The 27,350-nt window shown below is 47.4% G+C and overlaps 1 protein-coding gene and 1 pseudogene across 2 annotated transcripts in view; one reads left to right on the top strand and one right to left on the bottom strand.

Moving 5' to 3' along the window:
- Positions 1-3,197: 3,197 nt before the first annotated feature.
- Positions 3,198-5,737, top strand: LOC310849663 (disintegrin and metalloproteinase domain-containing protein 21 pseudogene; annotated as a pseudogene). Its single transcript has one exon. The product of its transcript is annotated as a disintegrin and metalloproteinase domain-containing protein 21 pseudogene (transcript).
- A 1,159-nt stretch (positions 5,738-6,896) lies between these two features.
- TMEM116 (transmembrane protein 116) overlaps positions 6,897-27,350 on the bottom strand; it is a 36,599-nt gene continuing 16,145 nt past the window's right edge. Inside the window, exons 5-11 of the mRNA XM_083750284.1 lie at positions 25,049-25,153; positions 19,133-19,182; positions 18,537-18,620; positions 15,559-15,685; positions 11,902-12,046; positions 11,378-11,451; positions 6,897-7,676 (exon numbers count right to left, since the gene is read on the bottom strand). Coding sequence (XP_083606410.1) covers positions 7,467-7,676; positions 11,378-11,451; positions 11,902-12,046; positions 15,559-15,685; positions 18,537-18,620; positions 19,133-19,182; positions 25,049-25,153 — 795 coding nt within the window. The 3' untranslated portion in view covers positions 6,897-7,466. The remainder of the gene's footprint in view (positions 7,677-11,377; positions 11,452-11,901; positions 12,047-15,558; positions 15,686-18,536; positions 18,621-19,132; positions 19,183-25,048; positions 25,154-27,350) is intronic.

The raw sequence follows: 27,350 nt of genomic DNA on the forward strand, positions 1-27,350 counted from the left end.
ACATTCTGCCAACTCCACTTGCGGAGGTTCCACCCACAGCAGCGGTTCCAGGGGACTTGGTTTCAACGCCACCTAGGGTCACGCCACAGCCTCAGCAAGAATCAGGCAGCCCACCGGACCTGGGTACCGCTCCCTGGCAGTCTGGCAGAGTTTCCAAGCACCCAACTTATTTAAAGGACTATGTTGTTGGACATGTAATACTGTTGGTCTAATGGAAGTATGTGAAATGTAACCGATATGCTTTTGTGCCTAATTGAACCAACGTGTAGTGCTGTATATAAGGAAACCATTACGATTGTAACTAACGCCTTATTTCGGTGGGGAGGGGTGTTATGTACTGAAGTTCTCACCCTGGGCCAGCAGGGGGATACTGTAGATAAGTGTTCAAATAAGGGATTGAAAGTGACATTCAGTGATCGGATAGTTTTAGAAAGTTGTAACAATTATGTGTACTGGAGCTCTATATAAGCAGGCTGACTGAGCCCTTCAGCTCAGTTCCTGTTCTGGCCTCTGAAAAACGAAGAGCTGTTTGAAGAATCGCTGCGTCACCTGATCAGCGGCATAGCGTGGGTTGTCAGCACCCGGGGCAAGGCAAGTAATTTGCGCCCCTAACCTGGGTGGTGCTGTGGGTAAAACCTCAGTGCCTAGGACTTGCCGATTGCATGGTCGGCGGTTCAAATCCCCGTGGTGGGGTGCGCTCCCGTCGTTCGGTCCCAGCGCCTGCCAACCTAGCAGTTCGAAAGCACCCCCGGGTGCAAGTAGATAAATAGGGACCGCTTACCAGTGGGAAGGTAAACGGCGTTCCGTGTGCTGCGCTGGCTCGCCAGATGCAGCTTGTCACACTGGCCACGTGACCCGGAAGTGTCTACGGACAGCGCTGGCTCCTGGCCTATAGAGTGAGATGAGCGCACAACCCTAGAGTCTGGCAAGACTGGCCTGTACAGGCAGGGGTACCTTTACCTTTACCTTTAACCTGGGGCAAGGCAAGTAATTTGCGCCCGCTAACCCCTAACCTGCCGCCGCTGCCAGCTTCTTCTTGTTGCTGCCTGGGCTGGGGTATTTACGGTAAGGTAGCCACGGCGGCGGCAGCGGGTCTGTGTCAGGTGATCTGAGGCGAGTTGCCGCTGGCGCTGCCGCCCAAACGACGCCGCTTGCCCAGAGGAAGAGGAGGGCAGAGAGGTGAGGAAAATGCAACATGGACCAGCAGCTGCAGCGGCGGCGGCAAGGAGGGGCGGGGACCACGGCGAGCGCTGAGAGCCGCTGCCTGCCAGACGCCTTCAGCCCGGACGTGCGCACAGCTCGTCGGTTCCGCGAGACATGGGGCTCTGATACAGCCTGCGCCCGAGGCTCTTTGGCGACTCCGGAGGCGGCGAGCGCCCCCCCCCCCGATGTTGCGCCCGGTGCGGCCAGCCCCCCCTGCACCCCCCACGCTACGCCACTGCATCTGATATGTTCACCCACAACTTAACAGGGACAACATTTGCCTGCCTCCAGTCTGTAGGGACTTCACCTGTTCTCCAGGAATTCTCAAAGATTATAGACAGAGGCTCTGAGATTACATTCTCAAACCCCTTTAGTACCCTTGGGTACAGCTCATTAGACCCTTGAGCTTTTAATTTGTTTAACGTAGCTAGGTGTTCCTTTCCCACCACTTCTCCTATATTGGGCTGCAGTTCCCGCCTTGCATTGTTTTTTGTGTTATCACCAGGTTGGGCACAGCTTTCCTTTTGAATAGAGGTCAAGTAGGCGCTGAGCAGCCTCCACCTTCTCTCTGTCACTCAATAGCATTTCTCCATTTTCTCCCCGCAGAAGACCTACCACTTGCTTGTTCTTCCTGCAGCTTTGAACATAGCCAAATAAACCTTTACAGTGGTGCCTCGCAAGACGAAAAGAATCTGTTCCGCGAGTCTCTTCGTCTTGCGGTTTTTTCGTCTTGCGAAGCAAGCCCATTAGCGGCTTAGCGGATTAGCGCTATTAGCGGCTTAGCGGGCTTAGCGGATCAGCTGATAAGCGGCTTAGCGGATCAGCTGATAAGCGGCTGAGCGGCTGAGTGGATCAGCTGTTTAGCGGCTTAGTGGATCAGCTGTTTAGCGGCTTAGTGGATCAGCTGATAAGCGGCTTAGCAGCTTGGGAAAAAGGGGGGGGGAGGAAAAAAAAACCACAGGAACTCGCAAGACATTTTCGTCTTGCGAAGCAAGCCCATAGGAAATTCGTTTTGCGAAGCACCTCCAAAACGGAAAACCCTTTCGTCTAGCGGGTTTTCCGTCTTGCGAGGCATTCGTCTTTCGGGGCACCACTGCATTGTTATCTTCCACCTCTCTTGCAAGCCTGAGATCATTCTGAGCTTTAGCCCGCCTGACCTTTCCCCCTGTCACAGTTGGCTACTCATGTATACTCTTCCTTCACAATTCCCCTTTAAACCCACAGTGTGAATATGGCCTATGTTAGCCCTCTTGGCCAGGATTCCAGCAATAAGTGGGTCCTGATCCACATCGAGAATAGCAAACAGCTGCTCTCTACCGTGTTCCGTGCTCTTCCAATGCCCACCTGCCTCAGCCGATGGAATGTCCACATTCAAAAAAGCATGAAAAACTGTTAGCCTGGTCATGGAATTTCCCACCACAGGAGAGGACATTTGAACCGGCATGGTGGTTCCTCCTCCCTCTTTGTCGTCTCCTTTGTCATCTAGAAGTCTCTGGAAATACACTTTAGAAGATTAAATGAGAATTCCTGGGACTAGAGGAATATAATTATTGGGGTATCTTCCTCTCTCTGGTGTCCACCTATCCTCCTTTTGGTCTTGTTATCACCCAGAAAGGTGACCACAACAGCTTCTGAGAAGAGAAAATGGTGGTGCCTAGGCCCTAAAGTTGCGGAGGCCTTTAGAGTCAAAGGTTTAAGGACGGCCAGTGTTTTGGTTACCCTAACTCCATTTGAAAATGCCAGACAGCAGTGGCCACTTCACCTTTTTGAACTGTCTCACAACCAAATGATGTTGACGACCGTCAAGAGAGAGATGGTGGCAGTGGCAGGAATTGCCTTGTGTTTTCTTGAGCACCCTGACAAGTCTAAAAAAGCCTCTTGAGAATTAATGATTGGTGGGGAAAGCCTTGGAGAAGTAATGATTGGTCAGAAAGCCCAGTCTGTCTCCTCTCTACTCTAGGCTGTTAAAGGATAGTGAATAGTGGAAGCAAATCATGGGACGTGGCAGCGGTGGCCTCCACAAATGGCTGGTTCTGCAGTTGACGAATCCTGTTATTTTGCTGGGGTTCCTCCTTCCCACCAGCTCATTTCCTGCTCCTGAGTATACGTCGTATGAAGTGATCACCCCAAGGCGGTTGGTGCTTTGGGGAGGGAAAGCCAAGAAGGGTGAACTTTCCTATATCCTCAATGTATCAGGAAAGGACTACGTCATTCAGCTGAAGCCCAGGAAGCATGACTTCCTGGTCAAAAACCTCCCACTCTTCACATACAGTTCCCAGGGCAGACGGATCGAAAGTCATCCCTACATCCCTGTTGAATGCTACCACGAAGGGCATGTGGATGGCGTAGCCAATTCACTTGTGGTTCTTAAGACCTGTTCTGGCTTGACAGGATTCCTAAGTATCAGAGACAGAAATTATGGCATAGAGCCTTTCCACGATTCTTCAGCTTTTCAGCACCTTCTCTACCTGATCAACGAACCAAAGCCTTGTATGTGTGGAATGAGAGTTCCAGTTGCAAAGCGTCAGGCAAAAGAACTGAGGGCGGAAAGAGGGCGGCGTGACCCAAGGCACCCAAAATACATTGAGCTGTACATTGTTGTGGACGAGAAGCTGTTTCGGTTTGAAGGTGCCAATGAAACCAGGATGGCATACCTCATTTTGGACATAGTTAACTTAATGGGTGTGCACTTCCGGGTGCTGCACACAAGTATTGTCCTGATTGGATTGGAGATCTGGAACACAGGCAACCCTTTCGAGGTTACAAATGACATTGGGTTGCTTCTGAATAATTTCAACAGCTGGAGAGTGAACAGTCTTGCGAAGTGGATGAAGCACGACACAGCCCTGTTGCTCACTCACCAGGAGTTCGAGCACACCCTCGGGAAGTCATACAGTAAAGCTATCTGCAGACCAAGCTATTCTGCAGGGGTTTTGAGCTACTTGCAGAAGAATCCAATTCTCTTTTCAAGGGCCATGTCCCATGAGTTGGGTCATCACATGGGGCTTGAACACGACGAATCCAACTGTGTTTGTGGAGGATACAAAATCTGTGTCATGCATTCGTACCAGGCAGAAACAAACAAGTTCAGCAACTGCAGCATTCACACTTTTACAGAACTTGTGCTGGAAGGGAACCTGGACTGCCTGACCAACAGGCCCCAAAAAATACCATCTATCAAGCATTGTGGCAATGGAGTGTTGGATAAGGGAGAAGAATGTGACTGCGGCGGCACGCAGAGGTGCAAGCAGAATCTTTGCTGCAACCCTGACTGCACCTTGAAGCCACGTGCACAATGCTCTTCTGGGCCATGTTGTAAAAACTGCCACTTCCTTCCAAGTGGAGACCTTTGTCGAGTTCAGATCAATGAGTGTGACCTTCCCGAGTACTGTAGTGGGAAATCTGAGTGGTGCCCCAATGATGTGTACATGCAAGACGGGACGCCGTGCAGCAAACACATTTCCCACTGTTATGCCAAGCAGTGTTGGACTCACAACTACCTGTGCGCCAGGATCTTTGGCTATGGAGCCACAGCAGCTCCAGCATCCTGCTTTCGGTCTCGGAATAGTGTGGGGGATGAGTATGGCAACTGTGGCAGGGATGGGACAGGAAGTACTTTTGTGAAATGCCAGCCTCAAGACGTAAAGTGCGGGAGAGTTCAGTGTACCAACGTCAGAGACGTACCTTCAATACCACACTATACCGTGACTCCCACTGAGTTGTCAGGCCCGAGTGCTAGCTGCTGGAGCGTGGCTTACCATGGCGGGACAGATTTTGTGGATCTTGGAATGGTACCTGACGGCACTCCATGTGGCCCTGGGAAACTCTGCAAGAACCATACGTGCATTTTCAGGAAGAAGGCAGTGTGTGATCCCAACAAAAAGTGCAATGACAGAGGTGTTTGTAACAACCGCAATAACTGCCACTGCAACAGCGGCTGGGCCCCTCCGAACTGCATGTTTTGGGGGTCTGGGGGAAGCATCGATGGTGGGTATCCAAGGCAAAACTGGAGCACAAAAGTCGTGAAACGAGCTTTTGAAACAGTGATCCCTCTAGGAGTCCTGGTTCTTGCCGCTATCACTTTCATTGTGCCAAGGCTGTGGAAGCTACCAGAATGGTATAGGCAATTCACCAGCTCACGGGTTGGAGGGAATCTGCAAGGCAGCAGCCCAGATGTTGACAAAGTTGATTCCTGTCATGTTTGCAAAGTAAAGGAAGGATTGAACTCTACAGATTCCAAAGAGTAATGCTTGTGGACATTTCAAGGCATCCTTGGACCTCCTGTTAAGACATCGACTACACTCCAAAGCATCTATAATAAAGCAGAGGTTGGTGGCAAGTGGACTCCAGTTCCCATCATCCCTGGCTGTTGACCATGCTGCGCCAGTGGCTGATGGGAACTGTAGTTCAGCCGTATGTCGGGGCGGCGCACATGCTCCCTCATCCCAGAAATAAATTTCCCCTGTATATAGTCCTTATAATAGGAGCAATTGTAATACGGTCTTTGCTCTAATAAAATTTGCATTTTTCCCCAGTTGCAAAAGCCTTAAGAAGAATGTACTGAAATAGTTTAATGAAATCAAATGTTTCACTCCGTGCTGTGTAACCTAGCAGTAGTAAAACAGTTTGTCCTTGTTGGGTGACTAACTCAGAACTTCAAGGACCGTTAAGTGTCATTTCACTAGCATTTAGGAACTGGGTTTGCACAATTAACCATGTGTACAAACTTGGCTTTCCCTCACTCGCCCTTTTCATCCAGGGTGAAACAGCAAAGACATAACATGAGAAGAGTCAGGCCAATAGCCATTCAAGTCCAACATCATGTTCTTACAGTGGCCAAACAGAGGCATGTGATAAACCCACAAGCAGGACCTGAGCACAAGATTCTCTTATTGGAATTTGATGGCCAGGGCTGAGGGCAGTTTTGGTTCAAAGCGGCTGGAGGACACCATGTTGGCCAAAACTGAGCTTAGGCTGAGCAAATGATGGAAGAGAGACATGCTTATATGGCTGCTCAAACATGCCCAGGAGGGAGTCCCATTGCAGGGGTGGCACTTGCTTTCAAGTAAGCATGCAGAGATGTGCACAACTCGCAATGTATTCAAAGGGCCCCCTCGGTGTGTACAAGCATACACACACACACACACACCACACACGATGGTGTGGTGTGTGAATGAGTCAGTGATAGTGCAGTAGTTAGAGAGCTGGACTAGGTTTGGGAGAGACTTGGGTTCGAAGCCCCACTCAGACACGAAGCTCACGGGGTGGCTCTTGTGCCAGTCACAGTATCTCTGCCTAACCTACCTCACAGGGTTATTGTAAGGATAAAGTGGGGAGGAGTAGGAGGTAAGCCAGCTTGAGCTCCTGGGAGGAAAGATGAGATACAAGAAGAGGAGTTTGGATGTGATATCCCGCTTTATCACTACCTTAAGGATTCTCAAAGCAGCTAACAATCTCCTTTCCCTTCCTCCCCCACAACAAACACTCTGTGAGGTGAGTGGGGCTGAGAAACTTCAGAGAAGTGTGACTGGCCCAAGGTCACCCAGCAGCTGCATGTGGAGGAGCAGGGAATCGAACCCGGTTCACCAGATTACAAGTCCACCGCTCTTAAGCACTACACCACACTGGCTCATATAAATGTTAACTGTAATAATAATAATAATAATAATAATAATAATATCCAAGACAATAAATGCCACATGTTCCCTTTTGTCTTTACTGTTGAGCGGAAAACGACAAAAACAAGCAGCTCTGAGGAAGAAAAGGTCGGCCCCACAGCAGCCTATTATCACATACATCCAGATTCCAACACAGTCCTGGAATAATTTCCTGTACAGGAACCGCTGCAGAATTAAAAGAGGCTCCCCCTCACCCATATAAATAACAGTTGTCAAACACACCATCCAGGTCCCATGATGAAGCCTCAGTTTTCCTGCTCCACCAAAAGGCTCATTGGGGAGAGGTTGCCGTTGCTGCCGCCGCTGGCCAGTCGCAGTCTTGCTCCTTGTGTAGACCAGTCCTTTTCTGAATGCCAAAGTTCTTGGCCGTTCCCTCCCACCTGATAGGTTACAGGGTGCTGGACTGGATAAGGTCTCTTTAACTTGGCAGGGCATGGGTGGGATCAGGTGGGGAGCCTGGTGGGCCAAGGTGGCTGGGCTGCCCACCTTCCCCTCCGGCAATACGTGGCAGCGAGGAGGGTGCCAAAGGAGTGGGAGGAGAGAGTTTCGGGTGCTCAGCCAGAGGGACTCCAAAAGCTCCCTTGCTCACAGCGCCGTGGAGCCCGCAGCGGACTTAGCCTCCACCTGGCGTCCAGCAGCGGGGAGCGTGCTTTCGTAGAACCTCTTCTGGGACCGCAGGAGCGGCGTCTGGGTCTCGCCGTCTTGGCAGGCCCTGCGCTTCAGGCAGCGGAACGTATGCTGGGTCCAGCAGTAAACGGCACAGTTCAGGAGGCCCTGGGATGACGCCGTCAGGGCCTAGGAGAGAGATGGGGAGACGGGCGGGTCAGTGGCTACAGCAGAACTGGAGAGCAGCCAAATTCCAGTTGAAGCAGCAGAATACGGCGGTGCCATTTCAATCAGCTCTCTCTCCCCCCCCCCGCAAGACCATGAGGACTAGTACCTTAATTTACTTTTTTGGGGGAAGGACCACAACGCAGCACTAAAGCCCTTGATCTGCATGCTGAAGGTCTTGGGTTCAATCCCTGACACCTCCAGGTAGGTCTGGGAGGGACCCTTGCCTGAAAGCCACTGGTCCAACTCCATTAAATACCGTATTTCTCGCTCTATAGGACACCCCGGGCCATAGGACGCACTGGACCATAGGAGGGGGAGAACAGGGAAAAAAATATTCTCCCCCTCTCTGCTCAGCGCCCCTACAGCGAAGCAGCAGGATAAATGGAGCTCCTTCCATTTCTCCTCCCGCTTCACTGAAGAGCCGCTGCGCAGCTCTCCCTCTTGGCTGAAGCCAGGAGAGTCTTGCTCTCCCAGCTTCAGCAAAAGGAACCCGAAACCTTTGGAGCGCATTGTGAGGTCCCGCTGCGCTCGAAAGGTTTCAGGGATAGCCACCTGAAGCCTTTGGAGCGCAGCGGGAACTCGTGCTGCACTCCAAAGGCTTCAGGTTCCTTTCGCTGACCAACCCCTCTCGCTCTCCAGGCTTCAGCGAAAGCAACGCGAAGCCTCCAGAGCATGGAGGGAGTGCTCCCTCTGCGCTTCGGAGGCTTCGCGTTGCTATCACTGAAGCCAAGGAGCCTGCATTCGCTCCATAGGACGCACACACATGTCCCCTTAATTTTTGGAGGGGGAAAAGTGCATCCTATAGAGTGAAAAATACGGTACTTTGCTTTCATGTTGAGGCCTAGTCCGTTTCCAGCCTCTCTGGAGTCTCCTATCCTCACTGTTGCTGCTGTTTACTGTGCTTTTCTTCGGCTATCACCCTGTTTTCCTCCCTTAAATGTATTCCGTCTCCTTTAAACAGACAAAAAGGCCTCCTCTGAAATTGTTTGCCTCAGCTTTCCCCCCCTTTTCATAGCTTCCGCATTCGAAACAAGGTGCTCTACCGCTGCCCCTCCCCAATATATATCTTTGACATGAAATAACATGAATAGTGCCCACGACTCTCCTTGGGTTGACATGGACCTGTTGCTCATCCTCTCAGCCTGACATACCTCACAGGGTTGGTGTTAGAATAAAATGGCAACACAGGGAGGGGGGTACAGTGTAGATTGTCATCTGAGAAGATACTGGGGTAGAAATCCCATAAGTAGTGGCCCCAAAGAGCAGCCACCTCCACCCCCCCAAAAAAATCCCCATTTGCTTTTCAGAAGGAGCATCCAGTGCCATTTTGAAAGACGAGTAGAACCTGCAACAAAATGTTGCAGCGGGGTTCAACACACTGAAGCCCCTTTTGCTCGCCTCCTGGAAAAGGCCTAGTTAAGCATGACAGTTCCATTTCCTTCTCCATCCTGTTTTTTCTATTAAAAAAAAAAACCCACCTGCCCAAAAGCAAAAGTTGATCAGCATTGTGTAGCTCCTGAACATGCTCAGTAGACTTGCCAGGTTAGGAGCACCCCCGTCCCCATAGATTTCAGGGCCCAAACTTGAGACCTGGGGGGCGGAGGGGGTCTGGTGATTATCTCTGCCCTCCCTCCCACCACTGAGCCCTGAAGATGAAAAGAGGGGGGAGCAGAGGCGGGCAGGACCCTACAAGCCTAGGCAATAGGTTGTAGCCAGCTCACACAGGGCTGAAGCGAACAAGCTGTATGCAGAGTTTTCTTCATAAAAAATCATTTTTGAAAAAGGCACTCTCACCCAGCTGGAGATGACAGGAAAACCTGTTCCTTTCTTCCCTGGGCTGTTTTAGCATTCCCCTACCCCAACATAACGGGAGACAGGTGGCGCTGTGGGTTAAACCACAGAGCCTGGGACTTGCCGATCAGAAGGTCGGTGGTTCGAATCCCCGCAACGGGGTGAGCTCCCGTTGCTCGGTCCCTGCTCCTGCCAACCTAGCAGTTCGAAAGCACTTCAAAGTGTAAGCAGATAAATAGGTATCGCTCCGCGGAGAGGTAAATGGCATTTCCGTACACTGCTCTGGTTCGCCAGAAGCGGCTTAGTCATGCTGGCCACATGACCCGGAAGCTGTACCCCGGCTCCTTTGGCCAATAAAGCGAGATGAGTGCTGCAACCCAGAGTCGGTCATGGCTGGACCTAATGGTCAGGGGTCCCTTTACCTTTACCCCAACATATTTTCTGAACTTCTGCAAACCTTGGGTGATGCTTTCCTCCCTCTCAGAAGGTGGACGGTGCAATTGGCAGGTGGAGAATGAGTTTGCTATTAGTTTTTAGGATTCATTTTAATGTGGCTTTATTACCCCAGCTGCATTCGGGGCAAGGGGCCCACCGTGCAGGGCTAGCCCATAGGTCCCATTGTCCGCAGCGCTGGTCATATCAGTGGTGCCGTCAGGGGTTGACCTGAGGCTCACATTGTTTGTTTTATTTTTATTTATTTTCCTTGCATTGACAGCTTCCGTCACGGAGCCCAGAGGGATCCAAATGTAGCTCCCACGTAATCACTGTAGGATGTAATCCATGAGAGGCAGTCAAGTCCTTGGATTGCTAGAGAAGACATGCGAGGGAATGTTTGGTCCAGCCAGTCAAAACTTCCTGTTCCTCCTGGCTGGAGCATCCTTCCTTTTGCATGTGATAGAAGGTGGGCGTGACCTAACCTGTCCAGGTAACAAAAGGACAAGTCACACAGCTCCCCTCTTTCTCTTTGACTTCCTTCATCGTTTGACCAGCTTCTAGCTAGGACTGCTCTGCTAGCTCTCAGCTAGCAGCAGCACTGGGATTATTCCCCCATATGGGGTAGATCCACACGTACATATTGGTAACTAAGTTTGCCTTCAGGGATCCAACTGTGAACTGATGTGAGTAAACTTATTTTTATCATCTTTGAATAAGATTGTGGCATCTTTATTCTTTTTAAGAAGGATTCAAGGGAATTTACCAGGAACGTACAATTCAATCTGAGACAGGTTGAATTGTATAATAGTGAGAGGCTCACACGAGCCTGCAACCAGTTATTTGCTGTGCATGAGAAGAGGAATGTAAACTCTGCTAAGGAAAGGAAATTGCTAGCGCAAGTTAGGAAGGATATTAATAAACAATATATCCTCTCCTGCCACCCTGAACATTTCCACAATCACTTGCTCAGGCATTGACAAGGCCCAGACTTGCTTGTTTTCAGCAAGGTAACAGGGCTGCTCGCATTTGAATTTGTATTTCTCAGAACCGTATTCAATTTAAAAATAAACAACAACTGTACATAAAACCATGCAATGAAAACCATATAAAAATGTTAAAATCAGAAATCGGATAACTGTTGTGGAGGCGGGGAATGCATTCTTAATTGCCTGCATAAGCCTGATGGAAAAGAAAAAAAATTCAGTGGGCATTGAAAACCTGGCACAAAAAGGTGCCTGTTAAATCTCTAGTGGCGCAGAGTTCCACAGGACTGGGCCAACAACACTAAAGTCTCTGCTTCTTCTTGTTGTCAAATTTGCCTCATAAACTCGGGGCACAAGCAAAGACTCTCCTGCAGGTGATCGAGAGTTCAGGCGATCTCTGAGTTACCCGGGACCTAAGTTGTTCAGGGCTTCAAAGATTAACACAATGCTTACCTCTAAAACACAAAATCCCATGTACGGCCTGGTGTGCTCCAAAGATGTCAGTCTGAAGATTCCAAGGATAAAGGCTGGAAAAATCAAAAGGGGAGGACTCAGTCACCAATAAAATCACATCGCTGTAGCCCCAAAGTGACTTCAGTAAGGCACAGCTAGGTGTTTTTATTTCCCCAGCCAATTATTTGTTTTACTTATTAAACCTGTATCCTCTCAAAGAAGTCCCAGGGTGGCAAACTTCAAAACTTTAAAGCAGGCTTCCTCAACCTCAGCCCTCCAGATGTTTTCAGACTACAATTCCCATCATCACCTGCCCCTAATTTTCCAGAATGCTTTTTTTGTGGGTTATCGGGAGAAAAGGTAAGAAGGAACATTGTTTTATTTATTTCCTTTAAATTAACTTATCTGAGAGTGCAAGCCACAGATATATCTATATCTACTTATCCGGGGGTAACTCTCATGGACTTTCCAGACACGTAACAAGGCAGACTGTCAAAGGCAGGGCATTCCCCAGCTTTCCTTACCTGGACCCCAGCAGCAAAAAAATATCATGGGGTACAAAAACACTCTTTGCTCTACCATCTTAATCATCGCCCACTCCTGATCGCCCACGTAGCCGGTTGAATTCAGAAACTTCTTGTACACTCCTCTGGCTTGGAGAAGCAAAACCTGCAGAAAAACCAAAACCAGTTATCAGAATCTACTACAGTCATACCTCATGTTACGGACGCTTCAGGTTACGTGTTTTCGAGTTATGGACTGCGGGAAACCCGGAAGTACCGGAACAGGTTACTTCTGGGTTTCGCCGCATGTGCAGAAGCGCTAAATCGTGCACTGCGCATGCGCAGAAGCATCAAATCGTGCCTACAGAAATGCGGCACTTCAGGATGCAAACGCTGCGGGTTGCGGACATGCCTCCATCACGGATTACGTCCGCAACCCGAGGTTCTACCGTAGTTCCTTCTGATCACGTTTAATGAGGAGGTCTGGGCTCTAACCCCCAGGCAGCAATGAAGCCCAGGATTAAATACACCCTGACTTCCGCAGAGGAAGGTGTTGCTATAAATCTCACTAACATGAGCAATACACGCAATGTGCAAATAAAATAAAATTCAGCACAACCTTCTGCTTATAATAACAATGAAGTAGATGAAACAGGTAGCACCAAAAATACAGCAAAATCGCATGTGGCATGTGAGTTACATTTAGGGCTGGGCGATATATTAATACAGCGCCCAAAACTGGCTTGAAGTCTATACTGTGATATCGGCGTCATAGTTTTTGACCTGGCACTATATCGCAAAACATGATGTGTGTGTGTGTGTGCTATGCAAAAATCACAATGCGGGGAAAACCGTGAAGCCAGCTAATGCCTCTACATAGCTCCAGCCTTATTTCAGATGTGATATATTGGTATATTGCTATGTTTAGCTGGTGATATATTGCGATGTTGAAAACCAGATATTGCACAGCCCCATATATGCAAAACCACATATACTTGAACTGCCCTCCCGTGACCCTCCTTACCTTCCTGAGCCAGCAAGAGAGCAGACCTTACTCCCCAAGCAAGGCAGAGAATTTTTAAGCACTCTGTTTTCCTTACTGTGCAAGTCTCATTTAGCACACAAGCTCTGGGATGCTCTCACGAGATCTCGTAGGGCCATCTAAGTTCCCATGAAATATTGTGAGAGCATCCCAGAGCCCAGTAGGCAACGTGGGGTGCTTAAAAGCTCTTTCCACATCAGGAAAACACAGCACAAAGTGAGCTTTTACACTCTCCACCTTGCATGCAATTAATTTGCAAGGTTTCAATTTGCAGGGTTGAAATTGTGCAAGTCAGTTGCCCATAAGATGCAATTGCACTGTATTGCAAATATGGTATCTCACACCGATACGCCCATCCGACATTGGCTCTTCCTAGTCATCAAAACGCTAGAGAACGTTGAGGTCTCATCAGCATGTGGTGGGCATGTGGGAAAGTGGCTCAGTTCCAGGAAGAATTTGTTGAAATAAAAGCAAATACTGAACCAAACACGTCTAAATGTCCAGAGCTGGTTCTGCTCAGCCTTTCTGCACGAGGTAGCACTAAGTTACAGGTCAAACCCCTGGTGGCCAGGCTCGTAATAATGAGATGCTGGAAGAATCGGGGAGGAGGGGAGTGCGCTTCTTTGACAAATTGGTACAATGCAGTATGTTAAGCAGCACTTGTGGAAAAATTGACTAACAGAATAAAATTCACATATGGTTTAAAGCACAAAGACTCTTTTGCAATAGACAGGGACAGCTTTATTATGTACACAGCTAAAAATGAAAACAGAGGACTGAAACTGTTGGGTAAGCATAAAGTGTATAGTTATGGGTTTGCAGGGAGCAAGGTTCTCCTAAAATTCCTGGGTGCCCAGTTCTCCCCACAATTTCTGAAATTAGTAAATGAGGGGTTCGGTCAAATTATTTGGCAAGGCCTAAAAAATAAGTCAAGCCAGCTTCCTCAGGAGATTGGCGGAGAGAGGTGCCATTGAAGAACAAAAACAGGCGATGGCAGAAAAGGCGTGACATTCAGTTTCAGGCAAGAAAGGGGATAGACACCAGCTGTGAGTTAGTTCGCAAAAGGCAATAGCAGAGCTGGGAGAGGGAGGCTACCAGGATTACAGAGAGTGATGTCACCCCAGGGAAAAAATACCTATGATTCCATGATTCTACTGTGGGGAGCTTGTTGGGAGTGTTGTCCCAAACTAGGGTTTCCCGAAGCCTCACTGCCTGCTCCCCCTTTCCATTTTAAACCTGGTCGACTAGACCCTACGGTCCCTCTGGGTTGCAACACCAGTCTGTAGCTCAGTGATACTGGATAATTTTAGGAAATTTACAGTTACGTTGTACTGGAGCTCTATATAAGCAGGCTGACTGAACCCTTCAGTTCAGTTCTGTTCTGGCCTGTGAATAAACAAGAGCTGTTTGAAGAATCGCTGTGTCGTCTGATATGTTCACCCACAACTTAACACTGGCGACGAAGGTGGACATCAGAGCACTCTCTAAGCTGAATCACTGAGCTGAATCACTGAACGTCACTTTCGATCCCTTATTTGCATAACTATCTACAGTATCCCCGTGCTGGCTTAGGGTGAGAACTTCAGCACATAACAGATACATCTGCTTTGCATGCAAAAGGTCCCAGGTTCAGTCCCCGACAGCATCTCCAGGTAGGGCTTCGGCGAGAACCCGGTCCAAAACCCCAGAGAGCTGCTGCCAGTCAGTGTAGGAAATATTGATCCAGATGGGCCAATGATCTGTACAAGGCAGCTTCCCATGTTCTGCCAGCTGATCCTAAGGGCCTCAAGGCTTGACTCTCCAGTCCAGCCAACTTGTCTCGTGCCTGAGTCTTTCCCGTGGGTACTGCTTTGGGTCTTGATCTCTGCCTAGTTTTGATTCTATGCCCCTATCTCTGGCCCTTCTCGCTGTTCCAGAACCTGAATCCCTCCTCGAAATAAAATAAAATAAATCCTTCCAGTAGCACGTTGTTGTTGTTTAGTCGTTTAGTCGTGTCCGACTCTTCGTGACCCCATGGACCAGAGCATGCCAGGCACTTCTGTCTTCCACTGCCTCCCGCAGTTTGGTCAAACTTATGCTGGTAGCTTCGAGAACACTGTCCAACCATCTTGTCCTCTGTCGTCCCCTTCTCCTTGTGCCCTCCATCTTTCCCAACATCAGGGTCTTTTCCAGGGAGTCTTCTCTTCTCATGAGGTGGCCAAAGTATTGGAGCCTCAGCTTCACGATCTGTCCTTCCAGTGAGCACTCAGGGCTGATTTCCTTCAGAATGGAGAGGTGTGATCTTCTTGCAGTCCATGGGACTCTCAAGAGTCTCCTCCAGCATCATAAGGTATGAGCTTTCGTGTGCATGCACACTTCTTCAGATACTTTATCTAAAGAAGTGTGCATGCACATGAAAGCCCATACCAATAACAAACCAACTGTCCTAAGGTGTTACTGGAATAATTTTTTTTATTTTGTTTCGACCATGGCAGACCAACACGGCTACCTACCCGTAACTGAATCCCTCCTATTTTAGACTCCACCCTGGCTTCTCAAATACCTCCCTGCCCACACCTGAAATTCCAGATCACCTGGAGCCCAGCTCTGCTTTTCCTGAGGCCAACTTTTTTGTAATGAGCGCCTGTGTCTCTTACCAGGATAGCAATGAAGCTGGCCAGGAATGAGATGAAAAATACTCCGATGCCGTAAGAGAACATCACACCGCAAGGATGTTGATGGGGACCCGTGATGAACTTGACTTCTGTGTGCATCAAGAGGCATCTGCCGGACAGAAAGGAGATAGAAGGTCCATAAATAGCAACACCCTAGTGGTCCCGGGCCCTAAGGAAGTCAGATTAGCCTCAACCAGAGCCAGGGCCTTTTCAACACTGGCTCCGGCCTGGTGGAACACTCTGTCTCATGAGACCAGGGCCCTGCAGGATCTGATTTCTTTCTGCTGGGCCTGTAAGACAGAGTTGTTCCGCCTGGCCTTTGGCTTGGAATCAACTTGATCCCCTCCCCCTCTATCCTTTTTCCTTTCTCCTGTGATGGAACTCCTATTTGGGGACTTCCCTGGCTTTTTTCTGGCCCATGTAGGACCATTCTGGATAGTTGGCCTTGGTGAAGATTTGACGTTTTCATCCCCAAAATGTTTCTGATTTGAGTTTCTACTGAAATGAGGCTGCATTTTAATGTTGTATTTTAATCTTGTTTTTAAGTTGTATTTTAATTAATTGTTTTTATACCTGGTGTTAGCCGCCCTGAGTCCGGTATTGGCTGGGGAGGGCGGGGTATAAATAAAATTTTATTATTATTATTATTATTATTATTATTATTATTATTATTATTTATTAGAAGGGGACCCTAGTCCCTGATAAAGCACAATATGGACTCACAGTCCAGTGGGACAGGCTGTAGAGGCTCACACAGGCAGGACCAGTCATTGTCAAAAGGAGGTACCCCATTAGAAGCACCCCAAGTAGCCTGATCGCTGTAGCCCATGAGTGGATAACTTCGAAGCTGGATTACTGCAACACGCTCAAGGTGGGGCTGCCCTTGGAAGCTTCTGCTGGTGGCCAGAGTGCTGATGGGGCCCCTGGCTGACATCTCAAACTGGGCAGGTTCCAGCTCCTTGTATTATTTTACAAAGCCCTGAATGACACAGGTCCAGGGTATCTCAGGGGCCAACTGAACACTTATATCCCAGCTTGATCACTGAGATCACCTGCAGGAGCGTCGTAGTTGGTGAGGCTCATCTGAGATCGACACAGAAGCGAGCCTTTAGTGTCATTAGCCAGCTCCTGCATAAGACTCTGTCAAGAGAGATTCAACGTTCACCTTTTATACTAATTCTCAAATGTTTACTGGAAACTTTTCTTTGCAGCCAGGTTTTCTTTTCCCCCCTTTTGTTAAAAAATGTATTTTTCTTTTTATTTATTTAAACAAGGACATACACTGCAACGACACACAAGAACAGAAGAACAACAGAACTGAATGAAAACTAAAATTAAACATGCACACAAAATTCAAATTTGGTTGTTTCATTGACATTCCATGGGGAAAATATATTATTGGTGTTGTGGGGGTGGTAATAAGATACGTAAACAGAGATGTTTTGTTTATAAATATAAGTGAAATTTTCACTTAAAGCTGTAAGAGCTGGTGGAATGGTCTTCCTCGAGAGGTTGTGGACTCTCCTTCCTTGGAGGTTTTTAAACAGAGGTTGGATGGCCATCTGTCATGGATGCTTTAGCCGAGATTCCTGCATTGTAGAGGGTTGGACTAAATGACCCTCAGAATCCCATTCTATGATTCTATGATTCCTAAGAGTCATTTGGACCTTGCAATCATTAATATACAAAATTAAATTTTGCAGTGTATTTGAAAATGAAGCTTTTTTTTGTTTGCTCTCTACTGTACCTTGATTTTTTAGTTATTTTTTCAGCAGTAACTGCAGACCAGATTTAGCTATACCATAAATCCTTAGTTAATCCCTCTAACTATTTCCATTTTCTTGTGATAACCCTCCTGGCCTCTAACAATTAATACATATTCGATTCCATAGGGACGCGGGTGGCGCTGTGGGTTAAGCCACAGAGCCTAGGACTTGCCGATCAGAAGGTCGGCGGTTCGAATCCCCGCCACGGGGTGAGTTCCCATTGCTCAGTCCCTGCTCCAGCCAGCCTAGCAGTTCGAAAGCACATCAAAGTGCAAGTAGATAAATAGGTACCACTCTGGCAGGAAGGTAAACAGTGTTTCCGTGCGCTGCTCTGGTTCTCCAGAAGTGGCTTAGTCATGCTGGCCACATGACCACAGGAAGCTGTACGCTGGCTCCCTTGGCCAGTAAAGTGAGATGAGTGCTGCAACCCCAGAGTCGGTCACGACTGGACCTAATGGTCAGGGGTCCCTTTACCTTTACCTTATATCCCCAGTAATGCTAAGGAAGGAAATGGTATTCTGTTTATGAAGAAAATTTAAAAGCATTTTTCGTAATAGTCGACTGACAAAGTGTTTAAATTGTTGTTTGGCCTTTAATATGCTATCATTGTTGCAAACCGCTTTGATTTTTTTAAAAAAATGAAATTGCGGTATGCAGATAATTTTGCAATGGCTAAATAAATGTCTAATTGTTAGAGGGCTCCATTCAATGCTGTGGAAGGTGCAGTCTTGATTCATTCAGCAGGTATTTCGTAATTCTGTTGTTGCACCCTTATGTAAGATGAGGACTGGTGCTTCAGAGGGGTCCCCAAAACCAAAGCCTGGATCCCCAATGGAAGTAATGACATCACAAAAAAACTTGACAGGTGGGGAAGAAACAGACATGCCTGAGTTGAATTTGCAGGATCATGCCCAACATCAAAATAACCAGGTGAGCTAAAAGGAACAGCCGATTCCTCTAGACAATCATATTTGGAAGAGGATTTTCTCAGCTCCTTTAGGAATCTCCCTCAGGAAGAGCAACAAACAGTTATCAAGAGGCTTGATCTTATGAGCCAGACATTGAAAGAGAGGTAGAGGAATCGGAGGTAGAGACTGACAATAGACACAATGGCCACAACAGAATGATAACTATAGAACCACCGGAGTATTGGATTCATTCAGCAACAACTGAAGTGCGGTCAGGTTGACTCACCCATGTTCCGCAGTGAAGTTCTGATAACATTCGTAATAGTTGCCCAGCCCAAACACAGGAACCATCAGTAAGAGAGGGACAGAGCTGGAAGAAGAAATGGACAGCGTCCCAGTTAAGACAGGCCTCCCGTAAATCTTCTTTCCAGGGAGAACAAAGAAACAGGATTGCTCACAGTCCAGAGTGAGTGGATATCCGAATCTGCTTCATATGGAATTAGATATTTGGGCCACCTTTGGCTACACCATACATTTAAAGCACCACATTTAAAGCACTACCACTTTAAACAATCTTTGTTTCCCCCAAAGAATTATGGGAGCTGTAGTTTCTTAAGAGTGCTGGTAGTTAGTTGTTAGGAGACCCCCATTCTCCTCCCAGAGCTGCCATTCCCAGAGTTCCTTGGGCATGGAGACTTAACTGTTAAACCACTCTGGGAATTATAGTGTAATAAGAGAGAAAGAAAAATCTTTCTTTACCAACCTTCTCCACTAACCACATTGTTGTTTGCTTAAATATATACTACTTTTGCTTTTTTAAAAACAAAACAAAACCTTCCTTTCTGAATGGAGGAAGCCCTATTCCAAACCATTAAAACTTACCCAGACAAAAAGATAGCTGTTCGGCCAATGTGATTTACGTAGCTCAGAATCTACAAAAGAAAGAAAAAACCACACACAAGGGATTCAACTGCTTTGTATAGTTTTGACACAAGACGGGGAGTCACTGTTTTGATAATGCATAAAACAATTGCGTGTGACAGTAATCCATCATCTCACGCTCATTTGACTTGCACAATTTCAACCACACACAGATGGAGGTGGGCTGGCTCAAATTGCATGAGTCAATTCTCAAGGAAGTTGGAGAGCTTAGCAGCTCTTTCCACGCCGAGTCTGCTTGGGCCTACCAGGTTAGTTGTTGGCTTCCATCTACCTTGGGAGACAATGGAGGAGTGAAGCTTTGGGGATGGAGTCAAGCTGTTGGAAAGTTGCAGCGCTTGCTGTGGCGGCTGTAGAGACCAAGGTGGGAAAGACATGTTTTGTTGCAGTTGGGCAGATGAGATTTCTCATGAGAATTCCTAGCTATTCAAATGCTGATGAATTTTCAGGATGACATTTTAAAGAGGGTGGGGGAAGCAAACATGCAGAATTGTAGGGAACTGAACTTAAGACTGAACAGTGGTACCTTGGAAGCCGAATGGAATCCATTCCGGAAGTCCGTTTGACTTCCAAAACATTCGGGAACCAAGGAAGCTCCAGCAGCCAATCAGAAATCAAGGAAGCCACATTGGACGTTCGGGTTCCAAAAGAACATTGGCAAACCGGAACACTCACTTCCGAGTTTGTAGCGTTCAGGAGCCAAAACGTTCAACTCGCAAGTCATTCATTAACCAAGGTACAAGTGTACTGGAAAAAGAGACACTGATTTGACAGATTCCTCCATCACTCATCCCACGGAAGGGTCATGAGCCTAAGCAAGGAAGCAGGCTGCAGGAACCTGCAGCGGGATTACATAGAGGTCAAGATAGGTGTTATTCCAGCCACTGGGAAGGTCAAAATAAGGGCTGACAGTGTTGGGTTTCCAGGCCATGCCAAAGTGTTTGTGTCCTAAAAGATCTTCCTCACAGGAAGATGTGGAATCAGAGAATTGTACCGTTGTCCACATTCTGCAATTCTGGAATCACAGCTCAAGAATCCTTGGCAGGTGGCCATCCAACCTCTGCCTAAAAACCTCCAGTGATGGAGAGTCTCCTACCTTCTAAGCTAATTCTTGCCTTCAGAAAGTGCTTCTTAAAGTTTAGCAGGAAACTCCTTCCTTGCCATTTGAACCCATTGATTTGATCCTCTCTTCTGGAGCAGCAGAAAACAAGATCACTCCATCTTCCATGTGGCAGCCCTCCAGATGTTTGAAGATGGCTCTCATATCTCCTCAAGACTCATCTTCTCCAGGCTAAACATCCCAACTCCTTCAACCATTCCTCATATGGTTTACAGACCCTTTCCTCCTGAGTCTTGTGGCTGCTTTGGGTGCCCAGGCACACACTACATTGTGGGTTTGTGGTCCAGGCCTGAATCTTTAGGTGCCTGGGGGCAGCTTGACCCCAGCATCTCCAGCTATTGGGGGGGAGGGGTGTGGGTGGGTAGTACAGTGGTACCTCGGGTTAAGAACTTAATTTGTTCTGGAGGTCTGTTCTTAACCTGAAACTGTTCTTAATCTGAAGCACCACTTTGGCTAATGGGGCCTCCTGCTGCCGCTGTGCCACCAGAGCATGATTTCTGTTCTCATCCTGAAGCAAAGTTCTTAACCCGAGGTAATATTTCTGCGTTAGCGGAATCTGTAACCTGAAGCGTATGTAACCTGAAGCATATGTAACCCGAGGTACCACTGTAGATGCTTGAGAACCAGGAGGAAGAGGCTGACAAGGGAATATCCCACACCAAGGAGACAAATAACTTGTTATGCAATGGGAGTGTTTTCCTCCCGCCCCGCCCCCCTTCTTTCTCTTTCAGACCTGGATTTATGGCAGCACTCATAAGAGTGAGGAGGCAAAAGTTGACAGAAGAGAAAGAGAAGGTAAGTGAAGCTGAAAAGAGAGAAAGAGAAAGAGAGAGAGAGAGAGAGAGAGAGAGAGAGAGAGAGAGAGAGAGAGAAAGAGAGAGATCTGCCTCAATCAGTCTGGCCAATGTTGGGAGTTGTAGTTTGCAACAAAGGGGGAGAAATTTGCTACTCCTTGCATTTTAATGCAAACTCTTCCCAATGCACAATTCACAAACTCCAGCCCCATCAGGCCTCCTCTTCCCCAATTTGTCCAATTTGTCTTTAAAGCCATCCAAGTTGGCAGGCATCCCTGCCTTGCCTGGAAGTGAGCTCCATTCTTTAACCATGTGTTGCGCAAAGAAGGAACTTATTGAATCTGTTCTGAATCTTACAACATTCAGCTTCATTGGAAGTCCATGAGTTCTTGTGTTAGGAGAGAGGGAGAGAAATGTTTCTTCACCAACTCTTTGGTTGTTGCCATTGGTAGGTAACTGGAAATGCTTTAGGTAAAGGTAAAGGGACCCCTGACCATTAGGTCCAGTCGTGGCCGACTCTGGGGTTGCGGTGCTCATCTCGCTTTATTGGCCGAGGGAGCCGGCGTACAGCTTCCGGGTCATGTGGCCAGCATGACTAAGCCGAACCAGAGCAGCGCACGGAAACACCATTTACCTTCCTGCCAGAGTGGTACCTATTTATCTACTTGCACTTGGACGTGCTTTCGAACTGCTAGGTTGGCAGGAGCAGGGACCGAGCAACGGGAGCTCCCCCCGTTGCGGGGATTCGAACCGCCGACCTTCTGATCGTCAAGTCCTAGGCTCTGTGGTTTAACCCACAGCGCCACCCTTGTCCCTTGCTTTACCAACCTAGCAATCCAGCTCACAAATCGTGCAGCCGCCTTCACCTGCAGAAAGTACACAGAGGGCTCCTTGTGTTCCTTGAGACAGCGGTGTCCGTTCTGAGTTCAGCCCGTTGTGGAGGGACTGCTGATCACAGAGCAGGTGAAGTATTTACTTAGGTTTGTCTTTTTCTCAGAACTGTGTCCCTCTGTTCCCAAACAGTGACGCTCGCTCCTCAAGAGTGTTGTTCGAGGGCAGATTACGGCAAGGGAGCGGTTTTGCGTCCACCTCTGCTCAGGACAACCTGCTCTGCTCAGGTTACTGACACCGCAAACAGCAACCATTCCTTTGTGGACCACCCTAGACAACGCCCACCAAACATTACATGGCTATGCATGGATGCAAGTCTATGCGTCACTTTCCCGTCTGGGAGCGGATTAGCAGGTGCAAGACAAGCCCAGACTCCATGGCTTTTCCCCAACAGACACTCAGAATTTTCTGCTTGTAACAGTGTGAATCGCACATCAAGGATCAATGCTTGAGATCCAAAGTATTTGTAGTGGCCAGCTGTAGGAGGCTGTATCACATGACGCAGGTCATATGATTGTATGTCTCGGGCCAGTTATGGTTTTTCCCCTCTAGTAGATCATTAACCAAAAGAGCAAACATCTTACTTGCTTTTTTAATAATGCTCCCTGCAACTCTGTGTTCAGGATAGCAAGGAAGGTGCCAAAACAGCCAGCAATATAACATATATAATATGTTATATAATATGTTATATAACATATACAATATGAAGAAGCCGTGGTGGAAGGTAGAGAAACTACAAGCAGGCGAGGTGTCCATGAAATTTTGGATAGCCTCCATGGGCACGCACCATGTTATCAGGGTTATACACCTATACACACCACAACCTCACAAAAAATGTAACCAGCCCTGTATGAAAAGAAAATAGAGGGGAATCACGCCCAGAATTTGCAGGCATCAAATTCATGTTCTCTAAGAATGTTTGAAGAGCCTTTTGGATCAGGAAAAAACAATGCTGTCCAAGGTTGTAAAGACTGCAGAGAGACTAATTGGGTGCATTCTTCCCACCTTGGATCAAATCTATGCTTCCAGGTGCCATAAGAAAGCTGCAGAGATAGCGCAGGATAGTGCGCACCCCGGAAATGATCTCTTTCAGCTTCTGCCTTCTGGAAGAAGGTACAGGGTTATAAAGACTTGGACTGGCTGCCTGAGAAACAGTTTCTATCCAAATGCGATTTTGGTTTTGAATGCAGTATAAGGAGTCTCTATGGGAGTATATTGTATTTTAAAATGGGGTATCAGAGTTTTTAGGGGGCTAACCAGGTTAGAATAGCTGGGATGGTTTTTGAATGTCTTATGTAGATTTTTTTCAATTTCGTTGTTCTGTATGGGACAATGACAATAAAGATTATCGTATTGTATCTCGGTTGGCATCCTGTTCTCACAGCAGCCACCCAGGTGCCTGTAGGAAACAGGACCCAAACACAAGAGTGCTTTCTCTGCCTGTGTGCTCCAGCGACTCATTTACAGGAGCATGTCTGCTTCTGACTGTGGAGCATAGCCATCGTGGCTAGTAGCCATTGATAGCCTTTTCCTATGTGAATTTGTCTAATCCTCTTTTAAACCCATCCAACGCGGGTGGCGCTGTGGGTAAAACCTCAGTGCCTAGGGCTTGCCGATCGTATGGTCGGTGGTTCGAATCCCCGCGGCGGGGTGAGCGCCTGTCTTTCGGTCCCAGCTCCTGCCCACCTAGCACTTCGAAAGCACCCCTAAGTGCAAGTAGATAAATAGGTACCGCTTTATAGCGGGAAGGTAAACGGCGTTTCCGTGTGCGGCGCTGGTGCTGGCTCGCCAGAGCAGCTTCGTCACGCTGGCCACGTGACCCGGAAGTGTCTGCAGACAGCGCTGGCTCCCGGCCTCTTAAGTGAGATGAGCGCACAACCCTAGAGTCGGACACGACTGGCCCGTACGGGCAGGGGTACCTTTACCTTTTAAGCTGGTGGTCATCACTGCCTCCAGTGGGAAGGAGTTCCATAGGACTACATGAATTTTGTTAATTATTAATTTTAAGTGTGTGTGTTTATGCATTGCATTTAGGTCCCACCTTTTCCTCCAAGGAGCTCAAGATGACGTACATGGTTCCTCTTGTCATTTAATCCCCACCAGGTAGATTATGCTAAGAAGCAGTGACTAGCCCAACGTCACCCAGTGAACTTAATGGCTGAGTGGGGATTCAAACCCTTGTCTCCCAAGTTCTAGTCCAAAACTCTAACCATTATGCGCCACACTCCAATACAAACCTACACCCATATACATTTATCTTATTTGAAGCTGCCCATCTTTCCCAATACAGTGATACCATGGTTTAAGAACAATTTACCATATTTTTCGCTCTATAAGACACACCAGACCACAAGACGCACCTAGTTTTTGGAGGAGGAAAACAAGAAAAAAAATATTCTGAATCTCAGAAGCCAGAACAGCAAGAGGGATCGCTGCGCAGTGAAAGCAGCAATCCCTCTTGCTGTTCTGGCTTCTGGGATAGCTGTGCAGCCTGCATTCGCTCCATAAGACGCACACACATTTCCCCTTACTTTTTAGGAGGGAAAAGGTGAGTCTTATAGGGCAAAAAATACGGTAGTTTATGAACAACCTGGATTAAGAACGCTGCAAACCCAGAAGTAGGTTTTTTGGTTTGTGAACTTTGCCTTGGAATAAGAACATGTTTCGCTTCCTGTTGAGCATGTTCCATTTGTAAATTGAGTCCCCCGGTGCTATGGGAAAACACGCCTTGGTTTAAGAACGCTTTGGTTTAAGAACGCTTTGGTTTAAGAACAGACTTCTGGAATGGATTAAGTTTGTAAACCAAGATACCACTGTATGGGCTTCCCTGCCAGTGAGTCTTTAGGGTCATCGTGGACGGCTCTGCCTTTTCTTCAAAGCATCATAACAGCCCACAGGTATCATGTCAGTATCTGTTTTAATGTTTTGCATTTTGCTATTGCGCCCTGGCTCTCTGCTTGCGATTTCTTTGTCAAAATCTGTGTGAATCGCATTGCTTTTGCCGCATGAAGTTATTCTTAAAAATATACAAGCTGTTACCATAACAAAATTTACCTGGGGTGGCCGGTTTTGTAGATTCTGGTTGTATTTCATCTTCAGGTCTATGTAAAGGTGCCAAGTGTAATTGACAGTATACAAGAAGGAGGCAACATAGAAGATCTGGAAAAAAGAGGAACATGGTTGGGCAACATGCATGACCCACAATTCTGCAATCACACCGTGTACAAACTTGGGATCTGTGCAAGTATGGAATTCTCTACTCAGCCAAACTTCCTCCAGGTCCTTGGGATTTCACTAAGAACTGCCTGCATGCTGTCAAAATGAATTTCATCATTTTAGAAGTCACTTGCTTCTAAAAAATAATAATAAAACGTGCCATTTTCAGGATGCTAAATTTTGGCACATGTACACAAATGACACAGAATTGCAGAATATGAGGTTTTAAATGGCTATTTGCATTTTAAAATGACTGGCATATTCTTGGATTTTAAAATGGCTTTTCCAGCACCCACCTGCCATAATAACTGTTCTTATAAGAAGAAAAATGACATATCCAGAGAAAGAAAAGTTCTGCATATTATTGTTAAAACAGCCTTGGGCCGAGGCGTTTCTCAGCATGGAGTTTGAAGGCAGAAAGTGCTAAGGGCAGAAATAATTTGGCATCCCCTACCCACCAGCATCCTTTTGAGAAAACAACAACAAACGAACTTTTTAGAATTGTATCATATTATGAATACCATGAGGAAGAAGAGTTAAAGTTCCTCCTATCATAACACCGGAATCCCGGGGAGGACCAGCTGATTAGCAGTAGATTTTGGAAGGACAAAACAAAGCATTTGAGGAGAGGCACCCTGTGTCATTTATGGTGGTCCTGTAAAAAAAGCTTGTCATTTCTGAAAAGCAGTTTTTACTACTACAGTGGTACCTCGGGTTAAGTACTTAATTCGTTCCTGAGGTCCGTTCTTAACCTGAAGAACCACTTTAGCTAATGGGGCCTCCTGCTGCTGCTGTGCCGTTGCTGCACGATTTCTGTTCTTATCCTGAGGTAAAGTTCTTAACCCGAGGTATTATTTCTGGGTTAGCGGAGTCTGTAACCTGAAGCGTATGTAACCTGAGGTATGTAACCTGAAACACCACTTTAGCTAATGGTGCCTCCTGCTGCTGCTGTGCCACCGGAGCACGATTTCTGTTCTCATCCTGAAGCAAAGTTCTTAACCTGAGGGTTTATGGGTTAGCAGAGTCTGTAACCTGAAGCGTATGTAACCTGAAGCGTATGTAACCTGAGGTACCACTGTACAGTGGTACCTCGGGTTACATACGCTTCAGGTTACAGACTCCACTAACCCAGAAATAATATAAAAACAAAAAAATTCCTTCCAGTAGCACCTTAAAGACCAACTAAGTTAGTTCTTGGTATGAGCTTTCGTGTGCATGCACACTTCTTCAGATACCATGCACACGTGTACATGCACACGAAAGCTCATACCAAGAACTAACTTAGTTGGTCTTTAAGGTGCTACTGGAAGGAATTTTTTTGTTTTGACTATGGCAGACCAACACAGCTACCTATCTGTAACCAGAAATAATATCTCGGCTTAAGAACTCAGAATAAAAACAGAAATCATGCAGCGATGGCGCAGCAGCAGCAGGAGGCCCCATTAGCTAAAGTGGTGCTTCAGGTTAAGAACAGTTTCAGGTTAAGAACGGACCTCCAGAACAAATTAAGTTCTTAACCCGAGGTACCACTGTATAAGCAAGTTTACGCCACAGTCCGTTGTACCTTGCCCCACCCTGGCATTCTCCTCCATCTGCAAATGGGGTGGAATACATGAGTCCCTGGAACATCAAGGTTCAACCCTGAAACTGTTGGTGTCTTCAAATTGTTCTCCAACAGGAGAGAAAGATCTTAAGAACTTCTCTATAAGCAGGGCAAGTGTGGGGAGGAAAAGGCACATAACACCGGTCCTGAAAGATCTACATTGGCTCCCAGTACGTTTCTGAGCACAAGTCAAAGTGTTGTTGCTGACCTTTAAAGCCCTAAACAGCCCCGGCCCAGTATACCTGAAGGAATGTCTCCACCTCCATCGTTCTGCCCAGACACTGAGGTCCAGCGCCGAGAGCCTTCTGGCGGTTCCCTCCCTGCAAGAAGTGAGGTTACAGGGAACCAGGCAGAGGGCCTTCTCGGTGGTGGCCCTGTGGAATGCCCTCCCACCAGAAGTCAAGGAAATAAACAACTATCTGACTTTTAGAAGACATCTGAAGGCAGCCCTGTTTAGGGAAGTTTTTAATGACTGGTGTTTTATATCTTTTTTTAGTCTTTTGTTGGGAGCCGCCCAGAGTGGCTGGGGAAACCCAG

This window comes from Podarcis gaigeae (assembly GCF_964106915.1).
Source record: "Podarcis gaigeae genome assembly, chromosome: 8".
Classification (NCBI taxonomy): domain Eukaryota; kingdom Metazoa; phylum Chordata; class Lepidosauria; order Squamata; family Lacertidae; genus Podarcis; species Podarcis gaigeae.